Below are 13515 nucleotides of genomic sequence, written 5' to 3'. Positions count from 1 at the left end.
TTCCGTTCGTCGGAATCTTAAAACGACGTTGTTTTGAAAAGTAAAAAAAAAAAGAAAGGAACATTAGAAACGACGTAGTTTTACGTTTATTTAAATAAACAAACAAACAAATAAATAAATAAATAAATAAATAAAACACACTAAACCCCGCCCTTTTCCGAACCTTCCCTTTCCCTTCCCCAACCCTTCCCTTTCCCCTTCCCCAATCTGCCCTTTCTCTTCCCCTTATCTCTCTCACAAGCAAGCTTTCCCCAACCCTCTTTGTCGCCGGCCTCCATTTTGGTGCCGCACCAATCGTCCCTCCCCAACCTAGTCTTTTATATTCCCAATCTGCTTCTTCGCACCACCACGAGATCGAGGTGCTTTCTGACCTCGCCGTCCAGATTTCACACTTTTCCACTGTTTTCAAGCGCTCCGTCAACCGCCCCCAACCCTTCGTCACCGCCGTCTTCGTTCTCAAGCCCGTCGCACTCGCCGGCAACTTCAAAGCCCACCAACAGCTCCACAACGAGGCAGGTGCTCCAGGTTACAAACAGAATGTCTCTCACGGCCAGCTCCAGGCGCTCTCCATTGTCCCAGTTGACAGTCCCTCCCTATTTGTCGCCGTCTGCTCTCTGTTCTCCCTCTGCATCCTTCTTCTCTTCTCTGCGGCAAAGGTGAGTTATTTTTTTAATTTTTTTAGTTATTGAATCATTATTGTTTAATATTTTAAATGATTATTGCTACTGATGATTGTCTTTTAATGTAGCTGTCATGGTTGATTTTTTGTGTTCTTGATTCTGTAATTTTTGTTGTTTTTTGTGATTGTTGCTATTTAGGTTGATTGATGCTAGTTATTGAGGTTAATTGATCTTTTCTAATTGTTGTTAGTTCTTTTTTGTGATTTTTTGTAATTGTTAGTTTTTTTTTAATTCTGTGATTTTTGTTAGTTTTGAAGATGTTGTTGCTTCTATGAAATTGAAGAAGAAGAAGAACATCAGTGAAGAAGAGAATTGGTGAAGATAATGATTAGTTTTTTTTTATAAATATAAAACGACGTCGTATTGGGAATTAGGTTTTATTTTTTTTAAATAAATACAAAACGACGTCGTTTCAGTCCAGCTCAGATTTTCGGTAGTAAAGATGGACGGTAATTATTTCAATGGCTACTATGAGTTTCAGAGTGCAATTTTAGGAACGAATTTGAGGAATTATTAACTTTAGGAATTACTTTGAGACTCGAGTGCAATTTTAGAGACTACTTTAATACTTATTTCGACAATAGTCATTGCTCACTTTTAACTCGATTCATCGCTTACAAGAGTGGATCTTCTCTAATAAAAAAAATTAAATAGTATCAATTATTTAATTTTATTTTTTATTATCTTTTTCATATTTATTTTTAGTCCTATTTATAAAAAATTAAGAAATCACATTTTATTCTCTCAGAGTGTTAAAAAAGATTGAGAGGTCCATTTTCACTGCTACGTACTTTTTATGCCTAGTCAATCCAAAAAATACTTCCCTCATCTTACCGTGACCATTGGCACGGAGGCTTAGTTTGGTAAAGCTTTTACTTTTTCAAAGTAGCTTATAAAAGTTAACTTTTAAAAGATGGCTTTTTAAAAGTTGTAGTATTTATGTTTGGTAAATCAAATCAAAAACAACTTTTAATAAACATAAGTAACATCAATTGTGTTTGGTAAAATAGCTTTTAAAATTTAAAAATACTATAATAGACATTAATGCAAACATTAAATTTGAAAATTAGTTAACATATGAGGTTATATTAGACTTTTAAATTTTGAAAAGCACAAGCCAACTTTGGAAAGCTCCCTCTAGGTGCTTTCAAAAGCACCCCTAACTTTTAAAAGCCGCAAGCACAAGCACTTGAGTTTTTTAATTTACCAAACGCAAAATGACGTGCTTGTGCTTTTCACAAGCACCTCCTGAAAAAGTTTTACCAAACCCAGCCGGAGTTAGCCAAAACTACTTCTTCGAGTCTTGTCATTATCGAGGCAAATTCCTTTGCAGATTGCATTTAGCCAAACAAGGCTCATTTGGGCCAAAAGCCCAGAACACGATAATTCTCCCATTACTAATTCATTTCAAAACAGTAATATTGTAAATGTCCAAAAAAAAACAGTAATATTGTTAAAAAGTGTAACGCGCACCGTAAAATACAGAAAATTTTGTATTTATTTGGAATAAATTGACAGAAAAAGGAAAAGGGAGAGGACTAAATAAATAGTAAAAGGACAAAGAAGAGAGCGGCGAGTGGAGAGAGAGAGAGAGAGAGGAGCAACGCATAACTACTTTATGCTCCGACAGAGTTTCCATCTTCTTTGACCTTCCTCACCCTCACAAGCTTAAAGTTTTAAGTGTGTTCGTTACTCTTCAGTAAATCACAAATGGCAAAACGGCACCGTTTCACACTCTCTTAATTTCTATATATACACACAACTTTTCTTTCTTCTAACTTCTAATGCATGTCACCAATTCTCCCAATAACCAACTAATAAATTATCACCTCAATTCTCATGGCGGAAACCGCCGTAATCGCCATCGTCATCGTCGCGCTCAGCCTCATCCTCATTGGAGATTCCTCCGCCAGGGAGCTACGGCCGTCTGATCACGGCCTCGTCTTCCAGACATTGTCGCCGACCGCTGGTGCCAAATCCTCGCCGGAGATGAGGTCATTCTTCAACAGCGACAGCCAGAACTCATCTCCGTCCTCCACCACCTCCTCCAACGTGGCGATTCCTAGGGCCATGAACTCCCCCGCTGCGCCGCCGTCATGGCTCCGCGAAGCCTCTGCTGCCGTCGGTCCCAACGGCGGCGACCGAGTGTCGAAGGCGCTGATGGCGGCGAGCGTGGTGTGTGGAACGGTCGGAGCGGTTCTGTTATTGGCTTCGGGTTTGGTGTATCTGTTGAAGTACCGAACGAAACAGAAACAAAATGCAGCGTCGTTTGGTGGCGGTGAGGTCCGGAATAATCACATTGAAAACGACGACGACAATAACAAACTGCAGCTAGTGGTACGCGAGCCCTGAGCTGAGTTGAGTCTCGTTGTTGTTGACTTTCGCTACTACTTTACTACTACTCGCGTTTATGATTTTGATTTTTCTACGTTGCATGTAAAGGTTAGTACCTACCTTAGTGATGATGTAGTGGTGTAGATTGGCAATAATATATAGTTAATAGTGTTGCCTTGTAGTCATGTTAATGTTTATTATTATTATTATTATTATTATTATTATTATTATTATTATACCATTTTCACCCTCACTTATTCCGCTACCAATAAATATTTAATATCTCATAAAAAATTTATAGTTTTTAGCATAAATTTTGATGGAAATTCAGATGTAATTAACTTTATATAAAATTGATAATTAAAAGTCTTAAATGATTTGATAAATTTAATTAAATTGTTAAGTATAGTTAATTTTGTGTGAAATTAATAGTTTAAAACTGTTACATGACAATTTAATCAAATTTATTAAATTATTTAAGACTCACAGTTATTCATTTCACATAAAATTAAATTTCACATAAAATTAAATGCACCTAAATTTTTACCAAAATTTATTATGCTATTAGTATAAACAAACTTAATCATTTATAAGTTTAATTATTTTATTTTGCAAATTTGATTATTATGATGATTGATATATAATTTAAAATATATAAAAATTAATGTGTATAAATATATATAATTATACATAATGGATAATTTTAATGATTAAATTTTAGTATAATTTATTTTTTTATTATTTGAAGTTAATTATTATAATTTTTAAATATTATTTATATATTAAAATTAATTATTATGCATATAAATATATGTATATTTTAATTTATTTTTAGTATATATCTTATATTTTAATATATATTTTATAATAGTCGTTAATTTTAATGGCTGATATTTCAGGATAGGTTTTTTTAAGCATGTGACCCAAATAATTAATTTTACGTGAATGTTTGATGGACTATAATAACAAAGCAAGAGTCAACCCAAAACCACCAGAGCCTACTGAAATAATTGAAGTATACACCGTTATTTAATCCTTAAAATTGTCGTTTGAGTTATTTTGGCTTTGGACCTTCAAACTTAAAATCAATATTTTACTGTTTAAATTTGTAATATAGGTCATGTTTATTATTGTTATTTCATCAGATTTTTTATATTATCCTTTCCTACAGACGAGCTTTCTGACGTAATATTCGGTAGGGGGGAGAGCTGAGGAGGGGTGTCTAAATTAATCCCCCGTGATAGCATGTTCATTACTAATTTCCTATAATCTCATTGGGCATAGCCGCATAGGTGCCACTGTAAATATATATAGTCAAGAGTAAGAGTATATATATATCTAACCTTTAATACCCATTACATAAAAATTAAAATTAAAATTGTTATTTTATTTCTGTGAATAAATAAAAGACGTAGAACCAGAGGTTTATTTTGTGGCTAAATTTTTTTATTATGGATAAAGAATGTTAGATGTGTGCAATCTAATTTTATTGGCTTTGTTATGTGCTTTTTTTTTTTTGTATAGGAATATGTAATCGATAGGTCCGATTACTTTGCAAGAGAATTTTTAAAAACTTTTTAATATCAAATCGGAGGATCCAAAAACTAGCTACCTCTAACTCTACTAAATTGGCCTAATAATTAACTATACATGATGTTAATGTTATAGAGGTATCCACTCGAGTTCTAAGTCTAATTCTCCACATTCAACGTGCTGGAGCTTAAGTGATATCTCTTGTTTAACCCTGCCATTAATTATATTAACTGTGCTATCATGTTTTAGTGCATTGTCGTGGGATTTTAGCCATTTTCCTATCTGCATATCATCAAACATTCCAGCATCTCCAAATGCAATTGCTGATGCAATCAGGGGCTGAAGATCTACCTGTGCTTCTCCCATTATATCATCAGCCGAAAACAAGTCGTGATCAAACACCTTCTGCAATGCATTACACACATCTGTTAACATAAAATTCCATTTCCTCATACCATATCATCATCAGAATGTGACAGATTTTCGTATGACCTTGTCATATGTTGATTTTGACTGCTGATTAAAAAGGCGAGGACAAAATCATCTAATAAATGCTAAAAAATCAACATATGACAAGATCATGAGAAATTTCCACATAATCCTTTTCTTCTGATATGTATATACATAGGAGTCAACAATTTGGAGGTTATAATATCAGGGTTTGACTTTACAATGAAAATAATTAAAGGGTGTATGGCATTATTGGAAATCAGGGAGGAATTCAGTTTCATCATGTAGAACACAATTTATTTCCGTTTTGACAAAAAGAACAGTTAAAATTTAGCCTTACCAAATCCAATGGGCCAAAAGCCTCAGGAACAGATAGTATAAGCACCTGATTCCAGACCGGGTTCAAATTACTCTTTATTACATTTGTCTTAACAGTCTGAAGACAAAAGCGCCAAAGTCATATTCAGAGAAAAAAATGCTTCCATTATTTTTCAGCTAAAAGCTAAAGATATAGAACAAGAGTTTTCTGTTAATGAACATGGTGATGGCAACAACTAACCTGTTTACCAAGTTTCAAGACAACATATGGATCGCTTGTCATCATATCTCTAATAGCTAAATTTGTGCCCTTAATCACTTTCACCTGCAACTTTCCGATAAATTCTCTCGTTCTTTCCTGATTCCATCATCAGTACCAATCAAACATCAAGGAAAGTAGTAAAGTAATTTCAATTTTAATAAAGTAATAATTTCAACTTTACATTGCTAATAAAGTAGTAAAGTTGCATGTGGATGCAAGTCTCATACATTATACATACTCTTCCATTCCTAAATGTTAATCATTTAAGAAAACCAAACATGTTCCAAATTGATTGTCATTGTAGAACTTCAATACACACGCGCACCCACTCTTTTAACCCTTACGTTTGTTACATTCTTCTTCTATTACTAGTTAGTAGTTTTAGTCCATTAAATCTTATCTTTTAAAAAATCTAAAATATACTCAATAATTTTTTAATCCTAGGGCATTTACCTTAAAAGACTAACATTTAGGAATGGAGGCAGTATTTAAGACTCTCATCTGGGTACAACAACAACTTAAAATCTAACTGAGAATGATATGCAAATCAACTTGTGGTTAACGAACAAATATGCCTCCACAATAAAAGGAATAAGTTCTAGAATAAAAAAAATTACCAGATTCTTTAAACTAGTAGTGCTTCGAAAACTATCTGCATCACATTGGGAGAAACTGGATTCATGACAGCTTCGAAAGCTATCCGCACTACGCATGGAGAAACTGGGTTCATGAGAACTTCGAAAACTATGTGCATCACGTTTGGAGAAACTGGATTCATAAGAGCTCCGGAAACTATCAGCATTATGTTTGGAGAAACTTGATTGATGAGAAGATTTCGAAGACACAATGCGCAAACTTGGTTTCAAAAATTCTTGATATTCATATTTTGACCTGCAGTCACAATTAAAAATGCCACACTTAACCATTGACCAGGTTCGCACCATTGGGATGTGTTTGTTTATAGAGACACCACAATGATTAATCTATGCTTATTGAAGGAGGGTGGAAGAAAATCTGAGCTCATAGCCTAATAGGACAGTTCATATCAGTTTCTATCTAAAGCAGCCTGCTTAACTGCTTAACAGAAAAATGCTGAGAAGAGTATGGTGCAAAGTAAAGATGCAAACATGTCTAACCGAATGAATTTTGTGCGCTCTTCCTGACTGGAATCTGGATGAGGTTTTGCATATCCTTCTGGAATATAAGCTTCATATATTGAATTAGCAGAAGAATTTCCTCCAACTTCAATCATTGCATCAATATCATCATCTGACCATTCATCCCCCACAGACAAAACCTGGAAGTATAAAGTAATGAGCTGAGGAATTTATACTCGATGAGAAAAATAGATAAACAAGTTCAGCATATAATATGCAACTACCCTACTATTACAGATGCATTATATATGCACACTACACTGATTTTAGTGACTCCATTGAAAAGAAACAGTAAATTTCAAAACATATCATATGATGGCAATGGCATGAAAGAACAAGTTTGCCCCGCAAGCATCTTCAACATAAAGGTAGAAAATAGATGCAGCCAAACATAAAACAGAGTTGAACAAACTGATTTCATAAGTACAGCCATATAACAACTATGTAATAGTATCTTAGACTTTAATTAAGACAGAAATGAAGAAGGAACTTGGATTTGAATATTCCTCACAAGAAAAAGGAAATTCTTAAGTACAATGGATTAGAAATGGTTACCCTTGATATATGAGTATCAAGACTTCTGTGCACATTGTAACATTTAAAGCATAAAAATACTCCAATATTAGCCGACCTGAAAAAGCAGTTAAAAAAAATCATCACAACTAAGAAAAGGTAACTTGGACTCTACAGTCTTCATTAGATTTCAGTCTCTGTAGCTACTTTTCCTACAGCTTAATTATGAAAATGCCTTATCAATCTTTCACAAAGATATTCAATAGTCAAACGCTGGTTTTGAGAATCATATCGACTAAACCATAAATCACAAAAATAGTGAGTAGACTTACGCCCATTTAGGTTGTGGAGCATTACAATCAGCACAAAATTGATTATCCTTTTGAAGCAATAAGTCCTTGAATTTTCTTTTACCTGTAAAACAACTACCAATCATTCTACTTCTCAAGAAAAGTAAGTGAACATAGCTTTGCATTTCATAGTTTTTAAACCTGGCCTATTTTTTAAATATAAAGCTTGACCCTAGTCCGGTATCTGTCTAAAGTCTAAAGCTTTTTAAGCTTGAAATTTTTCAAATGCTTAGCCAGCCAAAATATATTTTTAAAGACCAACTTTTGCACTCAGTTCTTTGAAGAGTTAACTGCCTATATACTTGACTTTGAAGATATATAATAAGTTGAAAATAATTCTTTATATGAAACAGAATCTGAAATTTCCAGTTACCAATATAGCTTACTTGTTACAGGCCTCCCAAATTCAAGAGGTTTATTTCTCATCGCCACTGACATGCTTAAACAAATACCAATTCCAATAATAGCAACTAGCAAGCAACCCAAACTATCTGAAAAGAAGAAGCAATAAAAATAACAAATCTGGTTAATAAATCAATTTCTTTTTCTTTTTCTTTTTTCTTTTTTCAAGAATGACAACAGAAATCTTATTTCCTTGCACAAATAACATAATCTTATCAACAAGTAATTATTCAGCGAAGAATTAGAATGCATCAAAATCGTTATTTTGTATATTTGTTACATAATACATCTTTACACACAATCATACACATGCACTGTTCCAGCAGCTAGATGCCAATCTCCAGAAGCATCAACATTTTTCAATCGAAATCAATATATTAAAAAGATCAATTATTTTGCATTAAACCAATCATACCCAAAGAAATCCACGACTCAAACAGGGGAAAAAGGGGAATTTCAACACACACGCACACATAGAGAGAGAGAAAGAGAAACTGGGAATTGTACGTGTTTAAACGTGAAGGCAAGAAAGAAGAGGAGAGACAAACATAACATAAAATAAAATTACCAGCGAATGAAGGAACCGAATCAAAACGCGTACGTTTGAAAAATCCGCAGACACACGCGATTGAAAAGTACAAGGTGGAAGTGCGAGCAATGATTGATTCTATTATATTTATATGGCAGAATTTGTTGAAAGATACGATGAAAGGTGGAACGACCACTTTTGTATTGTTTTGTTTTGGTTTTTTTTTTAATTTCAGTTTGTTCCTTAGGATGTGTTTAGTTTGGACTTTGGAGACAGAGACTTATCTGAATTATATCTTATTTAAGATTTAAAATAAATATAGATATAAAATATAAATATTATTAAAATTTCTATTTTTATTTTTTAAAATTTTATTTTTTTAAATATTAAAAAAACTAAAATTTTAATTTCAGATCACCGAACATAATATTAACTTTCGATCTTCTAATTTTAATTTTAATTTTTAAAAACAAACACTATATTATTTTTATTTTTTTTAATCTAAATCTTATTTTCATCTTTTAATTTGTTTGAAAGTAGTGGATCGAGAGGTTTAACCACATTTCAGGGCGAAATCTTTTTTATCGGAAAAGTATAGGATACCAATATATTATTTGTCAACTTATATCAATAATAATTAATTATTATATTTTAAATATATATATAAAGAAATACATCTAGAAAATACATATATAAAGATATTTTTATTATACATAATTATAAAAAAATATTTTTATTAAACACATCTATAAAAACACTTTTATTAAATATAATCATAAACAAAAATTAACAGAAATTGACAAAAATATTATTGATAAAGTAGCGAAATTGTTTTGTATTTCCCCACACTTTTGTGTGTCCAGTAATAACTTTATTATTTGTGTGAAATTCTCGTTAATCTGTTTCTTAAATATTGCTCAAAATTTCATTTTAAATTTAAATTGTAAACTGCTAATACAAACAAGTATGAAACGAGGAGCTGTTACAACAAGTTAACAGTCTCTGGTATGGTACAAAATATAACTAATTACCTTAAAATGATTAAGGATACAATCATGCTTTGTTTTATAAAAAGATCAGTCATCAATTAACTACGCATTTGGTATTTTATAAAAAAATTATAATGTTATAAATAAATTTAATTATTAATTTATTACAGATTTAATTATTTTATCGTGATAATTTTAATTATTTTAATATTAATTATTTAATAAAAAAATACAAATTAATATACATAATAATTATTTTTAGTGTATTTGTAATATTTTTGTATTTACTGTATTACAACGAATATTAATACATTTTGAATAAAATAAAAAGTAGTGTGAGCGTAATACTCCTGATATGGAAAAAAAAATAAATAAAATCATAAGAATTGAAATTGAATAAAAACGATACATTAAAATTGAAATAAAAAATAAAATAAATAAATTAAAATTGGATAAAAAAATCAGAGTAAATAGTTAAATTAATTCCTAAAAGATTACTTAATCTTTAAATAAATCTTTCAAAGATTAAATTAATCAAAATCGTCTCTAAAAAATTTAAAAATAGTCATGTTAATCCTTCTGTCTCCTCTCCATTCATTCCGTCAGTAACGACGTTAAATTTTGCTTATGTAGCCGTTAGTGTGTCATATCAGATAGATTGGTGTAAAATGGCTGATGACAAGATATATTTAGAAATTTATGTCAAATTAGTTCTAGAGAGAATAAACCTTAATCCTTTCTTCTCGTTAAATGTCATTGTTGTTGCAGCAATAAATTGATTCTGCAGAGGTCAAAATTATTGTTGAACTGCATCATGGGTAATGTAACTGGGGGTTGTAGTCAGACACAATCGCAGTCACACGGAAGCAATACTTCAAGCTCTTCGCTGTGATTAAGAAAGAAGAACATGGACCAAGTGTGTTTTTGTGGGTTGAAGACAGTGATCAAAAAATCTGGAACAGTAAATAATCTAGATAGATTATTTCATGCTTGTCCAAGATATTGGGTCAATTATGAATATAGTCTTCTTCAACCTCTTGGTTAGGTGTGGACTGAGGTGTGGGCTTAGGTTTGGGTTGAAGTGTAGACTTAGGTGAAAGTAACTTGGTGGGCGGAGAGTTATTCCTTTTTGGCTGAGAAGGTTATTTTAGAGTCTTATAAACTGGTTGAAACATCGCTTCATTGTGGTCCTTATTCAATTTTTTTGGAAGTTCAGCCTGTTGCATAAATTTCGGATTGGTTGGCAAATTGTTTTATATCATCATTATCTTCGCTCATACAGTCAACCACGTATGGTTTAGAAACTACATGCTCAAAATAGATGTTTATGATGTGATAATTTTTCCTACTGTCCTTAACCAATGCCAACAGATCAACATCATTTTCTAGCCTCTTCAAACCATCATTAAGATGTGTTCCACGAACCTTCCACAAGCAATTATTCATCTCAGCGTATCCTAATTTTTTATAATATTCCTTCACTAAAAACACATTTAGAGCGTCACTTTCAACCACCATTAATATTTCAGTATTATCTGATTCATAAAACAGATATTCTGATTCATCTGTTTTAAACTTTTTACCATAGTAAAATATAAAAGTCATAAAAAGATCTTCTATCTGCAACCAAAACAGCAGCACACTAAACTATTGAATTTTTTTTTCAAATCAAACAAAACAGAGTCATCATCAACTACAAAATAAAAATAAAACACACATATGCAGCTATATAGAGCACAAACATTATTCTCAAATATCGAAAAACAGAATTTTTCATTAGTTACAATGTAAGCCCTAAGTCTGAACATATTTTCCAAACCCTAACATTACAAATAGTACTAATAGATTTCTAATGATTATAGAAACACGTTAATGAGGAGACAAAGCACAATCACTTTTAGAAAATAACGAAAAAAGGGTTACCTACCTCTTACGCAAGACAATGGCGTGCCCTTTTCGCTTGATCAACGTTGTCGTAAAATTATCACCTTCAACTCCAACACAATGTCGTCGTCGATTTGCGCTAATGGTCGCTGTTTAACGCTTCTTCTTTGTGGATGTGATAACCAATGAAGAACGATGGGATTAGAGAGATGTATGTTTTGTTTTGAGAAGAATGATGGAATGGACTGAAATGAAATTGGTTGAAAAATGAAGCGTTGTAAGAGGTGACTCAAATAAAATGACGCTGTTGAAACTTTTGCAGACACGTTACATTAATGGCCAAGTAAACAAATAGTAACGTCGTTAGTCATATAATAGACGGAAGAACTAACATTACCATTTTTAAATTTTTTGGAGACGATTTTGATTAATTTAATCTTTTGGGGATTAATTTGGAGATCGCATAATTTTTCAAGGACCAATTTGACTATTTACTCAAAAGAATCACTTTACTTTTTATCCAATTTCTTAATGCAACAAAAAATAGACTTCTCAACCTAACTTATTCACACCATAGTTTGGAAATTGAATCGAAGGGACTTCTCAACCTTCTACCCAATTTCCCATACAACAAAAAATGGACTTACTCAACCTCACTTATTCACACCATGGTTTCGTACGAAATCAAAAAAAGCTTCTAATCACTCAATATTGCGACTACAAAGAGATATTTAAAATCTCTTATTAGGGTAAACCAAAGAAAACTCTAAAACCCTAAAACATCAAGTCCAATTTAATAACTAAATAAATAAAAATAAAAATACATCAAAATAAACTAATAACTTTTAAATAATATTTGATCTCTTTATATCACAAACATTTAAAATACATATCATTTTCCCCTCTTTAAAAAAGATTCGTCCTCAAATCTTGTAGTTAAAAAAATAGTATATAAAAAGAACAAATATAATAAAAATAACTTTTTATATATATATTTTTGTATTTTTTTCTTTTTTTTACTGCATGCTTTTTTATTTTTTTAAATATAAAATTAACAAAAATAATAAGATAATGAAATACAAACAAGAAAGACAAGAATAAAAAAAAAGACGTGAAAGATAGTTGACTCTTTTTTTATATTTTCTTTAGATACAAGAAGAACAGACATAGATTAATAAGGATTAATCTAATACTTAAGTTTTGATACCAAAAGATACGTGTTTCAAATATTTGTGATATAATAAAAATATTAAATCTTATTTAAAAGTTATTAGTTTATTTTGATGTATTTTAATTTTTATTTATTTAGTTATTAGATTGAGCTTTATGTTTGTGGGCTTTGAGATTTTCTTTCTTTTAACCTAATAAGAGATTATAAATATCTTTTTAGCTATTTTAGTCGCAATATTGAGTAATTAGGAGTGCCAAAGCACTTTTTGATTTTGTGATGAAATTATAGTATGAACAAGTGAGGTTGAGTGAGTCTCTCTTGTTGCATAGAGAATTAGGTAGAAAGTTAAAGAGTGTCTTCGATTTAATTCCTAAATTATGGTGTGGATAAGTTAAGTTAAGAAGTCTATTTCTTGTGTGGATAAGTTAAACTAAGTTAAGTTAAAAAATTGGATAAAAAGTATAACAATTCTCTTTGTATCTAATTTTAATCTATTCTTTTTATTTTCTATTTCAATTTTAATGTATTTTTTATTTAATTTTAATTCGTGTAATTTTTTTTGTATTATTCGATATGAGATTTAAGATGTTAGATTAATTTTTATTAATTTATATTTATTTTTCTAGTGAAAAAAAATCACGGACTCTTACGTCTTTGTCATTCTTACATATTCTTTCTTGTTACGTTGTTAATTCATTATTGTCTCGTTATTCTTTATTAATTTCATTGTTTTCTATATATATAAAAAAATAAAAACAATAAACAAAAAAAAAGGAAAACTCATGTTGAGGTTGGAAGCATCATAAGTCTCCTGCTTCCTTCTCTATAAACTAGGAAAAATATGAGAAGTCAATGAAATATTTGTATAATATGTATATTGGAGATTTAGAGAATATTAGAGATATAATTATTAGTGTTATCTTTTTCCATTAGTTAAAGCTTT

At 31.0% G+C, this 13515-nt stretch overlaps 2 protein-coding genes across 4 annotated transcripts; one reads left to right on the top strand and one right to left on the bottom strand.

Annotated features, from left to right (window-relative positions):
* The first annotated feature begins 2259 nt into the window (after window positions 1–2259).
* On the top strand, window positions 2260–3244 carry LOC112735041 (uncharacterized). Its single transcript, XM_025784615.3, has one exon. The coding sequence runs from the start codon at window positions 2520–2522 to the stop codon at window positions 3030–3032; it is 513 nt and encodes a 170-aa protein (XP_025640400.1). The 5' UTR covers window positions 2260–2519; the 3' UTR covers window positions 3033–3244.
* A 1242-nt stretch (window positions 3245–4486) lies between these two features.
* Window positions 4487–8779, bottom strand: LOC112735039 (ADP-ribosylation factor GTPase-activating protein AGD12-like). 3 transcript variants are annotated; one of them, XM_025784612.3, is made up of 9 exons: window positions 8568–8779; window positions 7984–8088; window positions 7580–7661; window positions 7290–7365; window positions 6714–6874; window positions 6195–6468; window positions 5557–5673; window positions 5338–5433; window positions 4487–4952 (listed from the first exon to the last, which is right to left on the bottom strand). In XM_025784612.3, the coding sequence occupies exons 2-9, from the start codon at window positions 8033–8035 to the stop codon at window positions 4677–4679; spliced, it is 1134 nt and encodes a 377-aa protein (XP_025640397.1). In that variant the 5' UTR covers window positions 8036–8088; window positions 8568–8779; the 3' UTR covers window positions 4487–4676. The 3 variants fall into 3 exon arrangements, with proteins under 3 accessions (XP_025640397.1, XP_025640398.1, XP_025640396.1); XM_025784613.3 differs by having other exon boundaries at window positions 8601–8778; XM_025784611.3 differs by lacking the exon at window positions 8568–8779 and adding an exon at window positions 8415–8556.
* Between the last annotated feature and the right edge of the window lie 4736 nt (window positions 8780–13515).

Source organism: Arachis hypogaea, chromosome 20, assembly GCF_003086295.3.
Source record: "Arachis hypogaea cultivar Tifrunner chromosome 20, arahy.Tifrunner.gnm2.J5K5, whole genome shotgun sequence".
NCBI classification, from domain to species: domain Eukaryota; kingdom Viridiplantae; phylum Streptophyta; class Magnoliopsida; order Fabales; family Fabaceae; genus Arachis; species Arachis hypogaea.
Note: the sequence above shows the minus strand (reverse complement) of the source record. Positions and strands in the feature narration are given on the sequence as shown.

Bases quoted from the DNA above. Each gene is read 5' to 3' on its own strand.
- LOC112735041 (XM_025784615.3), top strand. From the start codon at position 2,520: ATGGCGGAAACCGCCGTAATCGCCATCGTCATCGTCGCGCTCAGCCTC.
- LOC112735039 (XM_025784612.3), bottom strand. From the start codon at position 8,035: ATGTCAGTGGCGATGAGAAATAAACCTCTTGAATTTGGGAGGCCTGTA. The intron at 6,469-6,713 runs GTTAGACATGTT...TTGTGACTGCAG, and splicing joins GAGCGCACAAAATTCATTCG to GTCAAAATATGAATATCAAG. The intron at 5,434-5,556 runs GTTAGTTGTTGC...TTTTGTCTTCAG, and splicing joins TCTTGAAACTTGGTAAACAG to ACTGTTAAGACAAATGTAAT.